Raw genomic sequence first — 20,783 nt, 5'->3', positions numbered from 1 at the left:
AAGAAAAAGTAATACACAAAAAACTCCAAAGTTGTGTGTTCATGAGAGCTGCGTTCAAAGATGAAAGACGTGGAGCATTTTGTGAAGCTTTATTTCTGGATAGGTTTCAAAAAGCGACTCAAAATCAAGTTATTGTTTCATATGTAAAGGAGCTCAGGGACACACGTTAAAAGGACCGCCAGTTTATTCTGCCCTCATCATACACATATCTAAAAGTTAATTTACCTTACATCATGTAACCATCATGTGCACAAGGGAACTGAAAAGTGTTAGAATTGTCTTTTCCTCCAGATCAAATGTCCAGTTTCAACACAAAAAACGAAGAGGGATGAAAATAGTTTATGTGGGCATAAAAACTTTGAAACATTCAGATTACCTGTTCAAATCCAAAACGCTTTGACCAAATTGATTTCAGTCGGTCTGCTGGACTGTGTGCTCGCTTCCACTTTAATCTCACAAATTTACGACTTCAAATCTCAAAATATGACTTTTTTAAACTTTTTTTGATGGCCCAAGAAAGCTTCTCTTGAACTCAAGCGTAAAAAAGCACAAACTGACATTCTGTCTGAATCCAGGAGGTTTCATAGAAGCTGTAGTTACATTTTTCATCATTGCATTGCCTGCACTGACAAGAATCCAGTCCAAGTATCTGAGATGAACTTTGACAAGAACCTAAAACCTTTCTGTGTGTTTTGCTGTCAACAGTCCCTCCTGACCAGCCCCGGCTCACGGTTACCAAGACGACCACCACATCAATCACACTCTCATGGATACCTGGAGACAACGGAGGAAGCTCCATCAGAGGTGAAGCTGAAAACACAGTAACAGCACGCTGGAGACACTGAAAGCAGCTCCGCGAAAAACAGCTGAGCAGGACTTCCAACCAGTATAGATGGGATTCGTCTGCATGGTTTTGGTCGCTGTTTCTTAATATAGTTCAGCTCCACATTGATCTTAAGTTACTTTTTCCCTTTAATTAAAAACAAAAAGTGAAAAAAATAGTGTTTTAAAGAAGTTTATGTTCCAGCCTTTTTCTTCTGTATGGAAGACATTCAGATCTTTAAATTACTATGATATTTACTGTATATATTTTTTTGGAGTTAATCAGTTGGTGCTTAAAGTTGTAAGAAAATATTATTATTATTATTTGTAGTTCAGTGTTACTTGTGTTTTCCACTGAAATGTTTCTTAAATTACCAGAAGAAAACCCCCATGAATTTGCAGTGCGTTGTGTTCTGTTCATTGACATGTACTTTATAATTTTACTTTTCTCAAAAATGCATTAATATTTCGATAATTTGTATATCACGATAAAAAAATGGTAAAATAATAATTAAATGATAGAATAGTAAAATTTACTAAAAAAGTTGCATTGCCTTAATATTGCTAATGTGAATGCTTTTTGCTGAAAGTAGTTGCTGAAGATGCTGAAGGTTTTTGCTGAAAATGGTGGCACAATTGACTTTAATCGCTGAAGCGATTTTCTGAAAATGCAAAAGCTAATAGCAAAATGTTACATTTGCTAAAAGGCTGGACATTTCATGAAATGAAAAAGCACTGAAGTTGACCTAAATTTCAGAAAAATTGGTAGTAAAATTGCTTAAAAATCCCTAATACATGCCAATTTAGCAAAAAAAAAAGTTTAGTGTGTTGCTTAAATATGAACTAAACTCCAAATTAGCATGAAAAAAAAGCCTCAGTAAATTAGCCAAAAAAAAAAGCTAGCTCATTACTTAATTACTAGCTAAACTTCAAAATAGCCTAAAATTCCTCAGTAAACTAAATTAGCAAAAAACAGCCTGTAGCTAAAAAAAAAATAAATTAGTCTTAAAAACCTCAGTGGAAAACAAATTAGCCAAAAACGTTAGCATGTTGCTAAAATATTAGCAACTCCAAATGTTTTAAAAATTACTATAAAAGATGAAAACATAGTCCATGAATATATTTAAAGGCTTGTTGCTAATGTTCTTAAAATTTGAAGAATTTCTCATTGATTTCCTATGGGACATATTTTTTCTGAATATTTCAACAACTATAAAGTTTATGAAAACCAAAAAATACAAGCAGTAATGTCCTGAGCAACCTGATATCAAGATTGCTGAAATCGCTGAAATTGAGTTTTTATGTTCCAAAAAAACTATGGAAAGGAGCAGGAGAATCACTATAGTTTGAATACTTGCTAAGCATTAAAAAAAGTGAAATACTGTCTTGTACTGTCTCGGAATATATCGGGATACGTATTGTATCATGACGTGTATCACAATACTTATCATATCTCCAGACACACCTCTAGTAGACAACAGATGAAAGTGAGGGCACATCTCAACCAGTTCCTTTCTTTTTCCATCGTTCGTGTTGACAATACTTGATTCCCTTCGAAAAAATAAAACAGCAAAATACTGTGCAACTTCCTGTTAGGTCACATCCTCTTGTGCTTCAGCTTTTTTTTCATTGCCGTACTGTCATCTGTTGCTCACGTCCTAAAAGCCAGATTAAAAAAGCAGCAGGACAGATTAGGTGTGTTTAGGGGGCAGATTAAAGTGTTCCATCTTAAAGAGAGAGCAATCACTGTGAGACTATTTGCGGTGATTCATCATCAACCCTCCTAATCAAGCAGCCTCTGCCTGCAGTGCTGCGGTCACCGTAGAAACGGTCTAAGACTGTGACATTTGTTTCCAAGCTCTCACCGTCATCCATCACTAAAATGCTCATCCACAGCCAACCATTGTCTATTTGCAGCAAACTCGAGGTTTTATCTTTACGCTCAGCTGCTAACAGAGTTCAAATTACAGACCAATAAAACTTTTCACCAAACTGCAGGTCTCCATTTCCTACAAAATTATACAACAAATCTGCAGAGTGAAGAAAAAACAAGAAATACATTTTGCTCTTGCGGTTTGGTTTTCTCACGCCGCCATGATCTCCCTCCTCTCAGGTTACATCCTGCAGTACTCTGAGGACAACAGTGAGCAGTGGGGCAGTTTTCCCATCAGCCCTAGTGAGCGCTCTTATCGTCTGGAGAACTTGAAGTGCGGAACATGGTACAAATTCACACTGACCGCACAAAACGCTGTGGGGCCAGGACGCATCAGTGAGATCATTGAAGCAAAGACTCATGGGAAAGGTACCATAAATACGTTTTTATTTTTCAGCGAAAAAATCAATTGGTCAAGCGCATCTTATAAAATTAATCTATTTAGAATAAAACTTTCTAAATACAATGTTTTCAAGAATTTAGTCTTCAAGTGTTGATTTTCTAATGCCTGTTTTCTCCTCAGAGCCTCAGTTTGCCAAAGAACACGAACTCTTTACCAGCATCAACTCCACCAGAGCGCGGCTCAACCTGGCAGGCTGGAACAACGGCGGCTGTCCCATCACCTCCTTCATCCTGGAGTACAGAGCCGTGGACTCGCCCACCTGGACCACGGCTCAGCGCACGTCTCTCACCAAGAGCTACATCCTGTACGACCTGCAGGACGCGACGTGGTACGAGCTGCAGATGAAGGTCACAAACAGTGCCGGCTCAGCAGAAAAACGGATCACCTTCGCCACTCTGACCATTGAAGGAAGTAAGTAGGGAACTAAAGGGGCCAATCAGTGACTTTTGATTGAAAATATCAATGAAAACTTGGATAGAGTGATGAAACACGTCAAAAATGGGTGTAATTCAAAAACACGAAAGAACTGAATTTTATTTTGCTGTATCATAGTTTAGCTTATGCTTTATAATTTAAAATTACAGGCAATTTAAATAACATTAACAAACAGTAACTTGCTCAGATTGGGATCATTCTAGCAAGTCCAAAAGAAAGAAAAATACTAAAAAAGGAAACATTCAGGGATCAAACAAAAATCAGTCCATAACAGTAACACTCCTCATATTATTTTGAAATGTGTCAATTTTTCAGCTGTAGTTTTCATCTTATTCCACTCTTCTGGTCAAGTTTGAGACAGTTACCTGATAAGAATTATTAAATATAGTTACATATTTTTCAAACGCGGCAACTACAAAAACAACAACTGTGTGAAAAGGTACAAATAGACCAGCAAGAAAACAAATAACAAGAAACATAAATTTATTACATTTTTAATTTACCTGCTTCATTAAAACATTTTTGTGAAAAAATAAATAAATTATATTTATAAAACTTCCTGTAATCTTCATTTTTCAAACTAAAGTAACAGTAGCCTATTAAGATTGCGAGATAGTTCAAAAACGCCACTTTTTGGGGGAAAGCTTTTGCTTTTCTAAGATTGAAAAGGAACACAAACTTAATAAGAAAACCATCAAACAATTTGATGGATCATAAAACTGAATAGTGAGTATATATTAAGAATTAAAGCTAACATTTAATTTGAATAATTTTAAAGTCTTAAATACTTTTTCTTAAGATAAGATGTAGGTTGTGTATCAGCAGAGATCCCAGGAGGCCATTCTCTGGGACATCTTGTGTAAAGTATGACAAGTTTGTGCCACTTTATGTCAGTCTCACACGATGCTGTTCTTATAATGGGAGGGAAAGGTTCTGGGGTGAACTCCAGACTCTTCATTCATGTTCTCGGGGGATTTGGGCTGAAATGTGTGAGCCGCTTGTTAGATGGTCTTGAGTGGTTGCTGGTGTTTGGGGAGGGAGGTGCGTTGATGCTGTTGTCAGGTTGACAGGAGATCAATAGCTGACATCAGCACAGACTCAGCAGTCTCACCAAAACTTGGCATTCTAACTAAAGTAAACAACACACAACCGAGGAAAAACCTGGAAGGAAGTCACACATATCATTCATTTTTGTACTCTAACTTCAACACTTTTTGTCTTTATATATATATTATATGTACATTATATCACATTTCTTTTTCATTAGGTGAGGTTTCATATATCTGCAGATTTTTTTTCCGTCATGTGACACTTCTAGTTTGTCACAAAAACTATATATATATATATATATATATATATATATATATATATATATATATAACATATATATAAATATAAAACATATATATATAAAACATATTTGTATATGGAGTTACAAAAACTCAAACAGTGTACATGTAAATATAATATATATATATATATAGTGTTTCCCTGCGTATTCTTTTTCTTTATTCGCGGTTTCATGTATTCAGTGATTATTTTTTTTTTGTAGTCACGTGACACTTTCGACGAGTGTGAAAAAAATAAATATATTGAATGTGAAAGATCAATTTTAAGTGTTTCCAGTGGTCTTTTCATTATGATGACGCCGTTTTTAGTCAAAAACTGCAGCTGTCGTTTTTTCCGCAGAGCAGCAGTAGTTCATTAGAAATTCACCTCTAAGTTGTGGGCGGGACAATTGGTGAGGAGCAACCCCGCCCCTATCCCCCTCCCCGTTACTGAGATCTTGGAGCAGTGCGCTTGTGGCTTGCTGTGTATTTCCTTCATCACAAATAAGCTCTTTTTAAACAGCAGTGTGTTGTCTGCTCCTTAATTACAGCAATTTGAATAAAGACATACTCAGAGATCTAATTTTGAGCTTAATTTTCTTTATAAATGTCATTCATCATCAGAGAAATGACACAAGAACATGTTAAAAACAGTATAGAAATGTAATATAAAATCTACTTTTTTTTCCTTTAAGGCACCATTCCTCCCTTACTGAATACAGGAGACCCCATCGCAGATAACATGTCAGACAGTGGAAGTCTGAAGATAATGGTGACCATCATCTCCATCCTGGTGGTGGTTGTGCTGGTCTTCATCATGCTGATGGTGCTGAAGAGGAGGAGGAGGGAACAAAGGCTGAAGAGACTCAGAGGTGAGTTTAAACTAATCAACTCTGTGTTTTATTGTGGTAAAAGAGTTCAATTTATTATCTACAAAATAAAAGATCACATTTTCTGCACAATGTAGTCCCACTTGTAGTCATTTGCTCTGAATTGTGTACAGACGAAACATGTTTAGGGAGCTTTTTAAGTGGAGATCTTTATCATGTGATTTAAAATAAGTAGTTGTGTTTTAGTGAGAGGAATACTCTGAGTGTTACGGTGTTAAACTGCCTCTTTGCTGACTTCACAGATGCCAAAAGCCTGGCAGAAATGCTGATGAGGTATGTATTCTTAATTTTGATTTGTGAGTACTCTTTTCCTTTTAGCTGGGACGTAAATCAAAGGGTCATGAAGTCTGTTCGTAAAAAAATCATATATATTGCATTTTCACTGTTCTTGCCTTCACAAAGCTACTTATCAATTTATGAGTCGATGAATTAGCATTTCTGTGGTAAAATGCAGAAGCCAGAGTCATGACTAGTTCTTCTTTTCATCGTCAGTAAGAACACTCGAACCCCCGACACAGTGAACAAGCAGCAGCAGACGTTACGAATGCACATCGATATCCCCAGAGCCCAGCTCCTGATCGAGGAGAGGGACACCATGGAGACAATCGGTAAGAAGCTCAGAGATGGACAACCTTAAGCCTTAGTATAATGCACCTGTACTGGGGTTGACCTGTAGGCCTCCAGGTGTTGGAAGAAGAATTGTGTTTTTAGTGGTTTTAACGTGCTCTTGTTATCACTCAGAACTTCTCTCCCTCTCTGCTCTCCTGCAGATGACAGGTCAACTGTGCTGTTGACAGATAATGACTTTGGAGAGACCAATAAGCAGAAGTCTTCCACGGTGACCCACACAGTTCACTATCAGTCTCTGTCTCAAGCCACCGGCCCACTGGTGGACGTGTCCGATGCCAGGCCTGGAACCAGTGAGTCCCACCACCGTCAGTGCCCAACATTTATTTCCTTTACTACTAACAAACTGTTGTTCTCTTTGTGTTGTCCTACTAACAACTAGATATGTGGAGTCTGTGCTGTAAGATTAAAGCATGCAACAGTGATTTAATGGAAATTATGATTTGTGTTTAACCCTTTTCACACAGGAACTTTAGCACATTGTGAATTAATCTGTGGTCTGTGACAACCTCTATTGTGGACTAGAACAGGGGTGTCAAACTCAATCGCACGAGGGGCCAAACTCCAAAACACACCGGGCTGAATAGGATAAACATTTATTGAACACTGTAATTTACATTTTTAAACTTCAAAAATTGTACTTTTTATCATAATTATGGACTAGATATATACCATCACCTGAGATAATACTAGTTTGAATCCTGTAAGCTGAATGTGGCTGCTGTAGATGCTAGTGCTGATAGCTGAAGATGCTGAAATTGATAGCTAAAATGCTGAAGCTGATAGCTCAAAACTCTGCAGCTGATAGCTGAAAATGCTGAAACTTAAATTGCTGAAGCTTATAGCCAACTAAAACATTAGCTAAATGCCAAATTAACCTTAAAAAACAAACAAACAAACAAAAGAAAATCAGATTAGCCAAGACAGCTAGCAAGTAGCTGAAAAAATAGCTAAACTTTAAAATAGAAAAAACTGAAAAAAACTAAATTAGCCAAAACAGTTAGCATGTATCTGAAATATTAGCTCAACTCCAAAATTGACTAAAAACTTGAAAACACCTAAATTAGCCAAAATAGCTAGCATGCAGCTGAAAAAATAGCTAAACTTCAAAATAGCCTTAGAAACTGAAAAAAGCCTGAATTAGCCAAAACAGCTAGCATGTAAATATCAGCCTAACTCCAAAACAGCCCAATAAAATAATTTAAAAAAAGCCAAAATTAGCCAAAACAGCTAATATGTAGCTGAATTATTAGCTAAACCCCAAAATGGACTAAACACATTTTTGAAAAAACCCTAAATTAGGCAAAACAGCTAGCATGTAGACAAAATATTAGCTAAGCTTCAAATTAGCAATCTGAAGCTTAGTAAATGCCAACATAGTCAAAAAAGGTAACAGAATGCCAATTTTAGGAACTTTAAACAGTAACTTTTTAACATAATTATGAATAATAAAAAGGCAAGAATATTATTCCAGAATAAATCAACTTAAACCTTAAATAGCTTTCAATATTTTTACTCTCCATAAAAATATATTATGTGAAAATTATACAAGTTAGAAATAAGCTCAAGATAACATCGGTCCGTTAATAATAAACTAAAACGATTTGAAGGGCCGTATATAATTACTTGGAGGGCCTTGACTTTGACACATGTGGACTAGAGGTTTGGTTGGTAACACGTGTGTGACCTGCCTGTGAGTCATGACTTGACAAACATCTGCTATGTGGCGTTTAGGTTCCACCCGAGCGGAACGGATGAAGACATCCTCTCATCTATTTACCTGTTATGGTTGTGTCGCTCAATCGCAAACCTGTGGGAACAAATTAAACATTTTTAAAGATGTAAAACACACACCAAAAAAATACTAGACCAGCAGGAGTTCTCACATACAGACGGGGGATCAGAGTTAATTACAGTCCTGCACAATTGCACCAAGCAAGGGGCAATGATTGATTCACTCAGCTGCACCGAAGCGTTGCTGACCCAGCACGTTTTCCCCTCTTTGCTCTTTGCCTGCAGCCTTCATCATTTTATCCCTACATTGCTGCTGATTGAATTACTGTCTGACTTACCAAGGTTAAAAGCATTCCAGCCCACTGTCAGTAATCTACATGTCTGGATCAGGCAGAATACAATTCTATCTTTCTATGGAGTTTGGCGTCTGTAGGAGCGTGCAGTCACTGTTTTTTCTTTATCATGTCAAGAAAATTGGTATTTTTGCAGGATAACATCCATTTCACCAATACAATAGTATTATTATAATTTTTACAAATATTTTTTTGTTCTTAATGAATAAATTGATGACTTTATGGGTTCAGCAGATTCACCACCTTTTTTTAAAAAAAAAGGCTTTTTATACATCCTGGTTAAGGTTAAAGGTCATGTATCAGCCTGCTTGCTGCACAATTTTTGAAAAACTGGAATAAAGAGAAAAATGTATAATTTTTTTCCCCTCTTTGCGACCTTTCCAGACCCCACTGCCAGACGCACTGCCAAAGCTGGTCCTGCCACGGCGCGGAGCCGCTATGCCAGCCAGTGGACTCTGAACCGGCCGCATCCCACCAGCTCCTCACACACCCTGACCACCGACTGGAGACTCCCCACCCCACGAGCCACCGGATCTGTGGACAAAGAGAGTGACAGCTACAGCGTCAGCCCATCACAAGACACAGGTAGAGGCTTTCCACATGGAGATTTTGTTACTGAACCCCACCTAAGAATTAAACTTAAGCACAAGTACAATTTAAAATCCTACTTTGGGTTAAAGCAAAAACGTTTATGTACTTGAAACCTGTGCTAAAAAATGCCTTTGTGTTTATCAGATCGTGCACGGAGCAGTATGGTGTCAACAGAGAGCGCATCCTCCACCTACGAGGAGCTGGCCAGGGCGTACGAGCACGCCAAGATGGAGGAGCAGCTCCGCCACGCCAAGTTCACCATCACCGAGTGCTTCATCTCCGACACCTCATCAGAGCAGATGACCGCAGGGACCAACGATTACACTGACAGCCTGACCTCCAGCACGCCGTCTGAGTCAGGCATCTGTCGCTTTACCGCTTCCCCGCCCAAACCTCAGGACGTCAGCAGGGTCATGAACATGGCGGTTCCCAAGGCACACAGGCCAGGTGAGGAAAAGGAACTGCTGGTTTGCTTTTGTTCAGAACTTGGTCATCAACTAAAAAGTTTATGAGCTTTGCATTGCAGAACTGAAAAAAGGGGAGCAACTTTCTATGATAGTTCTGCTTTGCAAATTGTTGAAACTACATGGTACTGCCCACATTAGTAATAGTTAGTTAATCGATATAAAAAATTAACTAACTAATTGCAAATCTGGAAAAAAATAATTGCGATTAATCGAATTTTTTTATTTTTAGTTACAGTATTTGCCAGCCACTAATCTGCAAATAATCATAATATGAAATCACACACAAAATTGTACATTTACAACGTTTATTTTTAACTCATCCGTACCCAGGGTCTGAAACTTAGTTTTTGTCTATATTTGAATTTTCTGTATTTTCAGATTGAAAGACTACCTGCTTATTTGGTATCATTTTAATCAGCACAACCTCTCCTATGTGACACTATTTTCCTTTATTTTGTCATTTTTTCATGTTGTATTCACACACCAGGGATAAAAACATACAAAAATAGAAAATTCAATCTGGAAAAATTTGATTTATTTTGCTGTGGAAACCCCAAAAAGGTTTAACAAACTGTTGAAAAGTTTTAGGTGTAATTTTAAAAAAAACAACAAGAATAAAATTGGTCAACAAACTAATCAACATGTTTCTGAATGAACGTACAAAAAAATCCAGGATTAAGTCACACTAGGGAGCCCAAAAAATAAGAATTTCTCTCCTAAGAGCACTGCTGTCTATTTGAAAATTTTCCTGGAATTCTGTTTATTTTGTCAGCTTTTTCTCATACATTTTCTTTTTTGTGTTTGTGCAAAAAAATAAAAAAACATTTTTTAGGGGAAATTTTGATCAACCTGGATTCCAGGTCGGCTCAGACTACACAGGCGGGGGCGTGTCTGTCCATTCTGAACTGCTCACCTCTCGTGGTGTCAGTGGGCGGGACTTTTGCAGTAAACTGCGGATTTCCCACAATTTTTAGACAACACAGATGTTATTGTAGAAAATTCATCCCAAAATAAAATAATGGTCGGTTTCCTCATTGGATTTCTAATAGCAGACAACTCCGTTCTGCTCCGCCCCCCATAGCAGGGGCGCCGCTACTGCTGCATCAGATCGACTTTTGTTCTCCGCCTTATTTATTAAAATAAAAGATCGGTTTTGTCCAAAAACTACAAATAAATGCCATATTATCTATTTAATTATCAAAATCTCAATCACAGGATGTAAAAAAAAAAGTCTGTTTTAGACTTGCACAGCAGGACGTTTGAGGTCGTTAATAAATATTAACAAATTAATTATGTTCAAATCTTGCACGTCAATATTCACACCCCTAGTAATAATACATTAAAAATGTAATATTATTTGTGCTATTTTTCTGTAAATCAAGTCTCACATCAACAGCCAATGCTGCCGTTTTGAAACTGCACAAGGACTCCTTCTGGAAGGTGTTTTTATTACAGTGCATCAGCTTTTGGGCGATAGTCTTACCTTACATGACCCTGTTCCCCTTCAGGTAATAGCAGATCAGTTATCAGGTCTGGCGCAGTGGGCTGCTGACCACACACAAAGCACAGGCTGTCCAAACAGAGAGACTCCTTTCTCCCTGACACATGTTCACCGCTCATCCATCAACTCTCCTGCTGTCAGGCTATACGCCGTCTGAGGCTTTGGACTCGTCCTGTCTGAGGATCAGCAGGAACGGGTCCACGTGTGAGCGCAAGCCCAAGCTGTGGCAGGATTTTCACTTTGACCAGACAAGAGGGGAGGCCATCAGATATGCTTCTTGAGTTTCAAGTGTCTTTGTGTTCAGGACGTCTGTACGGCGCAGAGCAGACACACATCAGCCACCAGCCAGGGAGACAGGGCAGCTAAAGGCTATCTGATAACCTGATCTGAAACTATTGTCCCTCATTACAAAAAAACACTTTACTGCTACAGTGGAGTCATTTCACTGTAATAGCAAACTCCTAATCTTTTAGTCTGCGGTGGTATCGCTCAACACTAAGACCCAAGTGTCACTTTCACTGAGTATACAGGGCAGGTAGGAGTTCCAACACGCAAACTAACAAAAATATAATAAAAATAATAGGTTTAAAGACCCACTCCTATGAAAACAGTGTTTTTGGAGTTTTAACATGCTCTTTTCTTGCTTTTTTGGATTTCTTTATTCAAATCCCAATGCATCAGGAGCACACAAAAACTCAACATTTGAAAAAGCAACTGAAATAGGCGGGCCAACGTCTCCATCCACTTGCAGACAAATAGATCCAATAACCTCTTTATTTTCCTCGTCTGAGCTGGAATCTGGCTCAAATCTGTACAGCTGGATATCTCCACTGTGGCTCGCCATTTTTGTTAACGCTAGCTTGAGGTTGTGAGGTGCTTTAAGCTAGCAGGAGAGAGTGTACACAAAGGAATGATGGGATATTAGAGTAGGGTTACATAACCCAGATGAGCATTTCTAATAAACTCTTGAAAAAATGTCTTAAAAAGGAAACAGGCTTTTTGGCTTTTGCTAAAAGCTGCTTACTAAAAGACAAATGGAAATATAACTGTATAAAACTATTATTTCATTAAATATCATAAGAGGAGGACTGTTGTGTGAACAAATACCACAGCTTTACCTTTTTAAACCACATCACACTCACTGATGAATTTTCAGGCTCAACGATTCCCATGGAAACTCTTAAATCTATATTTAATTAAACTCACACCTCGATATTCATCACGTTTGTTGGCACAAATGGAACCTAATATACTACAAAATAAATGACTCATTCTCCCTGTGAAACTAGGAATCCATTCTCTAACGTCACATATTGGACCGAATCTGCTGCAGCAGCTCTTCATCAGTGCCCACAGGATGGCCCGGAGTGTGACTCGAACATGTGTGCATGTGTGGGCGGGGAATATGCAACAGTAGCACAATGTGTAGGCGAGCTAACATGTCAATAAATGATGTTAGTTTCCCAGTGACAGCGTGTTGATCTTCGTCAGCGAGAGATGAACATCTCAGCAGCAACAGGAGAAATGTTTGAAATTAGAGCTCTAGATCTGTCCACTAGATCTGCACACCCAGCTGGAAAAAGGCAAACAAATGTCCAGGGCTTATATGATCTGCAAAAAATGTATACCATAAAAAAGAAGATAAAACCTTTTAATGAAGTTTCTGATGTTTTTTTGAGAACCCTGTCTGTCTCTCTTCCTTTTGTTAGTTGACTCTTTCATGCTGTTTTGGACACGACTATCAGGAGTAAACTATCATTAACTGAGGCTGGAGCTCAAACCAAGATACTCTGCGATTGAAGGCACACGCAGTAACTGACTGCGCCACCATTCGGCCAATGTTTCAGAGGATAGGGGGGGATTTCAACTATTAAAGGTGTTGGACAGAAACACTAAATCACCAGTTAAATTAGTCTTTTTTGACCAAAATGCAGGGGGGAGAGAATTTCCAAGCAATTTTATAGTAGTAAAACAGATGAACCTCTCTTTTGAGCCAGTGTTTCCTCCTCTTCCTTTTTCATCCTTTAAGTTTTAAAGAAGCACTAACAGCTGCAACACCACGCACCCTTCTCCTCCCTCCAACCCAGCTTAGACAGCAGCAGCGACAGGAAGGGAGTTGCGCTGCACTGAAGAGTTACTGATATATTTTTGTGTTATTTTTAAAAAATAATTATTACTTTTTTCTAATTTGACATGAAAGGAGTGCTGTGTCAAACTGTTTACAAACTAAAAATATATATATAACCATTGTTAATTAGCGACCCCTCCAGCAGTTGGTGCCATAGGCGGCCGCCTAGGTCACCTGTGCCCCGGGCTGGCCCTGGTTGTAACTTCTTTCCCGTTTTTTGTTCAATGGAACGGGCATGTTTGTGTAACTCTGAAATGTACACATTTTTAGGTAACATCATTTCTTTAAAAAAAAAAAAGTGCAAGTTACTTTTGTACCATTAAAAGTTATTTACTAGAAATTAGCACTTTGAACTGGAAAAAGTAACTTGGAAAATTGGGAAGCTTTACATCGATAGTCAAAAGTTCATAATATATAAATGTGTAATTGTGTTTTACAGTAAACGATCTGTTATTATTCTAGCTTGTTCCTCGTTGTGGCTTTAATTATCTAAGCAGATAGGTGTGTTGCTGAATTACCTACCGGATTATCTTTTGTATAGAACTGATTTATGAACTACTTAGAAGGGTCTGAATTTATTTATTATATCAAACAATAATATGAATTAATATGGATTTTTAGACTCCTCCTACATTAATTTAAAGTAAGGATTCATAATCTAAATGCAATTTTGAACCCACAATATATTTATAATTAATGTGAATGTACAGGTGTGCAAAAATGATGCTATAAAAAAGCTCATTAAAATGTCTGAATTCCATCATCCTCCATTAAAGTCATTAGAGCTGAAACTCTGAGGCAATACGTGTAGCTTTTGATTTATTGTAGGAATGTGTTCTGTTAAAATTAAGATGCAAAATCAATAAGATTATTAAAAGTCAAATCAAAGTAAGTCTAAAAAGAGAGTTATGACCCAGTTCCCCTACACGTCCATGGGGCATTTCTTTGACTAATTAAGCACCGTTGTTTTGTATTTGCTACTGACAGTGGCAGAAGAGTTGTTGTCCAGACCAAACATGTAGTAGAATCTGATTGTTTCCCTCTTAAACTTTGATAATTATACAGATCAAGAGATTAGTATTATTGTATTTATTTTTTTTAGCTACACTTGGCTTGGTAGATTTGTTCTGAAATGTCAGACTTTTCTCCCAAAAGTGGGACTTAAGCTCCAGAGTGACCTGACTTTCTTCTTCTTGATTTGACATTTTTGCTCTTGCGACTTACAGGAAATACAGTTTTAATTTATTTATATTGTTTTTTTGGTCTCTTTATTTTTACCTGTAAAGCATGTCGAGCTTTGCATGTATTAGAAGCTCTTTTTAAATACATAAAATTGAATTGATTGATTGTTGTCTTCCAGGTGGGGAGTTGGTCCATTTGCCGCCCTACCTCCGCATGGACTTCCTGTTGAACCGCGGCGTGCCTCTCCCAGCCCGAGGAGGCGGGGTCAGTAGCGCCACTGGCAGCAGCAGCAGTGTAGGAGGTGGCGGAGGGGCGGCAGGAACGAGCGGGAGTGGCGCTGGTGCTACGGGAGAAACGAGAGGAGGCGGAGGAGCCATGGGCCAGGCCTGCCTGGAGCCCCAGAGAAGCCGTACCCTGAAGAGGCCACCTCCCATGGAGCCCACCCCAATGGAAGTGCCCTCTCCTCGGGACGTGCAGCAGTGGCAGCCAGGAACTGCCTCCACCCTCCCGCACAGGGATATCCGGGAGAGGGGAGAGGCCCGGGGTGAGGTTCGGGGAGACGCCCCCTCCTCGGGAGATCTAACCCAAGCACAGGCTGCCAAGCTCAGCACCTCCCAGGAGTCACTCCTGGACTCCAGAGGACACCTGAAACAGAGCAACAACCCTTATGCCAAGTCTTACACTCTGGTATAACACTGGGACCCAGCAGACTGCTTCAGACTCCAGGACTTCTGCAGACACGGCCGAGGAGAAGGGTCAGGAGACAGACGACAGGCACAGGACAGGATGGACAGTTTCCCACAACAGAAAATGTTGTATATAGCGCCGTTTCTGACATGCGTCTCAAGTGGATGCTTTTCTTTCAGACTGTCTTTCTTTCTGTTCTTTCTTTCCTCTCTCTGTTTCTTTCACTCTTCTGGGTCACTCACAGCTCCTTCTTCTTCTTCTTCTGATGGATTTTCTCTCACAGTTTTTTATTTGAAACCTGAGTATTCTTTTATGCTAAAGTGACAAAATAAGAGGATTGCCAAAATGATTTATTTAAAAGTTCAGAAAGATAAAAAAACTATTGAATTTATATTAAGGACAATTATAGTGATTATTATTATTATTATTATTGTATAAAAATGGAAAATATCTAAAAAATAAGAAGGGAAAAGGAGGATAACTTTGGAACAATCTGCAGGACTATGTTGCTTTCTTAATTTATTTTTATTTTCATTGTTGCAATGTAATGAAATATGTGACTGGCAAGCCAGAGATCTTTTCTTTTTTTTTCTTTTACTTTTTTATTTGGACTACAAAGAGTCAGGGGATGACGAAGAAAGGGACGCCGGACACGACCGCCAATGCTGACCAATCGTAATGTTTTTCAACCTTTCTGACAACTGCATGGCGACTGATCAAATGACAATTACTTGGAATGGCTGGAAATCCAAAAAAAAAAAAAAACAAACAGAAAAAAGAGAGATTTTTTTGTCACACTAAGAAATTATACAATGTGAATATATATAAAGAGATCACTTTTATTTGTGGATATTATGGGGAAAATGATTTGGTTAATAAAGTCCTTAGTCATGTTTGCACACATCTGAGTTTGATATGTGAAGTTCTGCACCTGTAGGGAGTTTTCCTGAATTAAACTGTTTGTTTGTCAGTGAGTTCCTGGAGAACAGAAATCAAGTTTTTAATACATTTAATACACAATCAGAGTCTTGTAATAATTAGCTTTGGGTCAAATCAATTGCCTGACAGATATTGCCCTTATGCATAGCTTACCATCTCAGCACATAAATATTTAATCTAAGCCAGTCCGCGGGACACTTGGTACCGAACCACAAAGAAAAAAAAACAACCAACAGTATCTAACCAAAGTGAGTACACCCCTTACAATTATTAACATATTTTGTTTATATCTTTTTCATGGGACAACACTGCAGAAATTAATTTTTGACATAATGAAAAGTAGTCAGTGCCCACCTTGTATAGCACTGTAAAGTTATTTTTTCTGCAAAATAAATCATAATAGAGCACGTGTTAAAGTCAAGGCCCTGGGGCCGGGTCCGGCCCTCCAGATCATTTTATTTTATTGTTATTTACGGCCCAATGTTATCTTGTGCTCATTTCTAACTTGTATAATTTTAACAAAATAGATTTTTATAGAGAGTAAAATATTGAAAGTTATTTCATGTTTAAGTGGATTTTATTCTGGAATAATATTCCTGCTTTTTATTATTCATAATTATGTTAAAAAGTTTTAAAAGTTGGCATTCTGCTAGCTTTTTGGACCATTTTGTCATTTACAAATATTTTCTAGGCTATTTTGAAGTTTAGCTAATATTTCGTCTACAAGCTAGACTGCTAGATGATGGCTAATTTAGGCTTTTTTCAGTTTTTAGACAATTTTTAATTTTTTGCTATTTTTCAGCAACAAGCTAGCTGTTTTGGCTAACCTAAGTTTTTCTTTTTTTTTTGTTTTTTAGGCTATTTTGTTATGTAGCAAATATTTGAGCTGGGTATCAGCTTTGGTATTTTTAGCTATTAGCTTCATTGACTTCAGCGATCAACTCCAGTGTTTTCAGCTATCAGCTTCAATGTTTTTTGCTATCATTTCAGCACCTTCAGCCATCAGCACTAGCATCTTCAGCGGCCAAATTCAGCTTACAGCATTCACACCAGCATTATTGCAGATAATGTTGTATATCTAGTTCATAATTATGTTAAAAAGTTAGGATTTTAAAAATGTAGTTTTAAAGTGTTCAATAAATGTTTATCCTGTTCGGCCCACAACCTAAAGTGTGATTTGGATTTTGGCCCTTTGTGCGATTAAGTTTGACACCCCTGTAAAAGAGGCATCACTAGCCAAACCTCTGGCAACAAAAGTGAGGGAGGTATTCACTTTTTTGAGATATTGTACATTTTGGATTTTATTTATGTAGCGTGTTAGGGGGTGAATATGAAGTATTCCACTCCAAAGTTGGTTGAAAAATATAAATTTTATTAAACTGAAATTTAATAAAAATATCCTCGGGGTACCACCTCCGTAATGAAGGAAAATATTACTCATTAATGATCAACCGCTACGTCTGATCAATAAAGTAATAATCAATTCATCAGTCTCTCAACTTTAGGTCGTTCGTACCCTTTGAATTGACTTTAACACAAATAAGAAATGATATCCGAACAACGACATCCTTTTGAATATTTATTGAATAACATGAGGTTAAACAAGCAGAAATAATGGACGTAAAAGCATGGAAAGCAATGAACATATGTGGAACACAGAATATAACTTTAACTAATAACTAGAAATAGGTAAATGAGAAGAAAAGACACACAATATTGAGGTGAAAAAGTTAAATGTGTGGATGCATTAAGTGTGTGTTGTGCATAAAAAGGGTGGTGTTACTGATCTGAGAATAAGCTATTCTAAAAAGGAGGAATTCAAAACGGGGCAAAGATGTTACTCTTGCAAAAATAGTTAATCTTTGTTCTAACCACCAGCAGTTGACTGTATGAGCGAAGTTCGACTTCTCACCAGCGGTCTGGAGATCTGGATCTGCTCTGCCAGGAAGGGTGGTTGATCCCGTTCCTAGCTGGATGGTTCAGGCGGGCCGTGGAGGCGAGATCTGCAGCCAGGCGTAGAAGGAAAGGGAACCTGCGGTTCTGCTGGTTCTGCTCTGTTCAGTCACTTAGCTTCTGGGGTGGTCGAACGATTTCTCTATTCCGTTTTGTGACCAAAAGTATAAGTCGCAAAGCTGGCCGGACAATGAAACTTATCGACTGGTCTAGTATTAAAAATCAGTTTCAAATAAAAGCATCAAAAATTGTAAAAAAGTTGGAATCAGTCTATGAAATAAACGGAAGACAAAAATGTGGAAAAGGAAGAAAGCGCGCGGAAAAAAAAACGTGATCTTAAGACTAGAAGAACTTAGATGTTTCTGTTCTGTTCCTGTTCTGGCTTCTACCTTATCAGCCCTGTTAGCTTAAAGGCGTGTTGTTGAGCCTGAGAAGCCTTGAGAAGGTGTAAGAAGCCCCTGCTCTGGCATGGGCGCCAGGGTTTTCAATTTGGGAGGCAGGGCCAGAATCTCCCAATCCGTGGGGATTTGAGGAGTTTTACGATTGGAGGTAATTTGCATGTCCCAATGAGCTCTGACTATGCAAATATCAGGGGCGTAACTTTATTCTGGTCTCTGTATGTGTTCTTAGTGCTGAATTAACAACAAAAGAAGTTTCTATCAAACAAAGTTATCAAAAAGTTTGTAAAACCCTATATGTATGTGTGAATCCTGTATGTGGCACATGAAATGCTTTCCAAAGTCCATATAAACACAGAAAAGCAATTCTCCAAGCTTTGACGGTTACACATGATTATTCATGGATTTTATCCACAAAGTAGTTGTGAATCTTCTTCTGTTAGGAATAAAGGTTTGATTACACACATGTAATAATAGAGCATTTCTTCTGGAGCTGTGAAGAGATGTTTTACATGTTAGATCCAATTAACAAAACTCTTGTGTTTTAAAACATAAGAAAAGTTACAAGGGTCACATGTTTCAAACAAAGGAGTCTGAGTGTCTGTCAGGAATGCTTGCAGACTCTCCAGGGGTCAGCCTGCTGGAACCAAGACTCTTTTGAAGTTGACAGGCTGAAGTTAACCAGAGCTTGGAATGCAAAATAGTCAGGGTTCTGGCCTGGTTTAACAACTTTTTGGCTCCCTTGCTGAAAGGGGAACTCTGTTATCTTGAGAGGCACTCCAAATAAAAGTTGGGTGACCAAATGGTCAACACAGGTTATCACAGGGTGGAATGCTACATTTATAATCTGATTCTGAAAGAAGTTTTATTTTGAAAAACTACTGGATTCTCTCCAACAAACCCGACTAATTCTTGACACATGTTAAGTCAGTCAGTCACGAGTCAAATATCGATCCACCACTTTCTTAAAACGACTGCTCCAACTGCCAAGTTAACAACAACAACAAAAAACGCATCTGGAAACCTGGTTTTCACAGAGAAGGGCCACAGAGGAAACAGAAAAAGAGTTTTTGATTTCAAAATAAAATAAATCTGCATTAAACAGACAAAAAACAGGAATCTTTGCTCCAAATATGGATTTTTTGTGACAGTTGTTCCCACATACCATGATAATAATGCAGGATATCCAGCAAACCAGCTGTCTAATGTCAGCACGATGCTGCTAATAAAGTTTCTCAAATGGTGCTTTGATTATATTCAGAAAATACCAGTTTTTGTGACTGTTTTCGTATTCATGCGTCATATCCTAAAAGTTGGCATCTGATGTTTTAGCCTCCATTTTGACAGTCATCACATTTTAATAGTCCTTCACAAAAACTAGTGTATGAATAAAGTTTAAAGCAGGGGTCCACAAACTACAGCCCACCTCCACATTTGGCCTGCCCCCTGAACAATATCAGGAATTCCTTTTTTATATATATATATATATATATGTTCTTCAGGTTATACCAAGGGTGCCAAACTCAATCTCACAAGGAGCCAAAATCCAAAACACACCTTAGGCCGAACAGGATAAACATTTATTGAACGCACTAAAACTATATTTTTTAAACTTTAAAACCATAACTTTTTAACATAATTATGAACTAGATATAAAGCATTACCTGTGATTATGCTAGTGTGAATGCTGTGAGCTGAATAAATGAAGATGCTACTGCTGGTAGCTGAAATTATTAGCTATCTAAAATATTAGCTGAATGTCAAATTAGCCAAAACAGCTAGCATGCAGCTGTAAAATCAGATAAACTTCAAAATGCCTTAAAAATCTTAGTAAATGCCAAATAGTCCAAGAAGCCAACAGAATGCCAAATTTTAAAACTTTAAACATTTTAACATAATTGTGAATAATAAAAAGGCAGGAATATTATTCCAGAATAAATCAACTTCAACCTTAAATAACTTTTTTATATTTTACTCTCCATAAAAATATATTTTGTCAAAATTATACAAGTTAGAAAAGAGCGCAAGATAACATCAGGCCATTAATAACAGTAAAATAAAATGATCTGGAGGGCCGGATAGAATTATCTGGAGGGCCTGATCCGGCCCCCGGGCCTTGACTTTGACACGTGTTACTTACACAGTCATTTGAGCAGGGAGTGAAGCTGCTAAGACAGTCAAAAACAACAAAAAAACACGCTTAGAAACTCATATCTATTGATGAAAGTTATAGAGTAAAAAAATATTAAAGGACATAAAAATAAAGGATATTCTCTCATGGAGCATTAAAGGAGTTTCTAAAGCACATGTGTCAAATATGGTTTTTAGGCTAATTTGTCAATGAGCTAATATTTCCCCTGGCTATAGGCTTCAGCGTTTTCAGCTATTAACTTCCATGTTTTCATCTTTCAG

General features: G+C 37.8%; 1 protein-coding gene across 2 annotated transcripts in view; it reads left to right on the top strand.

The window, feature by feature from the left end:
* LOC112149115 (Down syndrome cell adhesion molecule) overlaps positions 1-16,054 on the top strand; it is a 147,788-nt gene extending 131,734 nt beyond the window's left edge. The window contains exons 25-34 of one of the 2 annotated variants that reach the window (XM_024276576.2): positions 706-804; positions 2,936-3,124; positions 3,279-3,569; positions 5,617-5,793; positions 6,054-6,084; positions 6,304-6,419; positions 6,582-6,746; positions 8,910-9,110; positions 9,261-9,563; positions 14,573-16,054. In XM_024276576.2, the coding sequence (XP_024132344.1) occupies positions 706-804; positions 2,936-3,124; positions 3,279-3,569; positions 5,617-5,793; positions 6,054-6,084; positions 6,304-6,419; positions 6,582-6,746; positions 8,910-9,110; positions 9,261-9,563; positions 14,573-15,087 (2,087 nt within the window). In that variant the 3' untranslated portion in view covers positions 15,088-16,054. The remainder of the gene's footprint in view (positions 1-705; positions 805-2,935; positions 3,125-3,278; positions 3,570-5,616; positions 5,794-6,053; positions 6,085-6,303; positions 6,420-6,581; positions 6,747-8,909; positions 9,111-9,260; positions 9,564-14,572) is intronic. The other variant, XM_024276577.2, reaches the window with a different exon arrangement.
* The last annotated feature ends 4,729 nt before the right edge of the window (positions 16,055-20,783 follow it).

Source organism: Oryzias melastigma, linkage group LG13 (genome assembly GCF_002922805.2).
Source record: "Oryzias melastigma strain HK-1 linkage group LG13, ASM292280v2, whole genome shotgun sequence".
NCBI lineage: Eukaryota > Metazoa > Chordata > Actinopteri > Beloniformes > Adrianichthyidae > Oryzias > Oryzias melastigma.
This window is presented reverse-complemented; position numbering and strand designations above follow the sequence as displayed.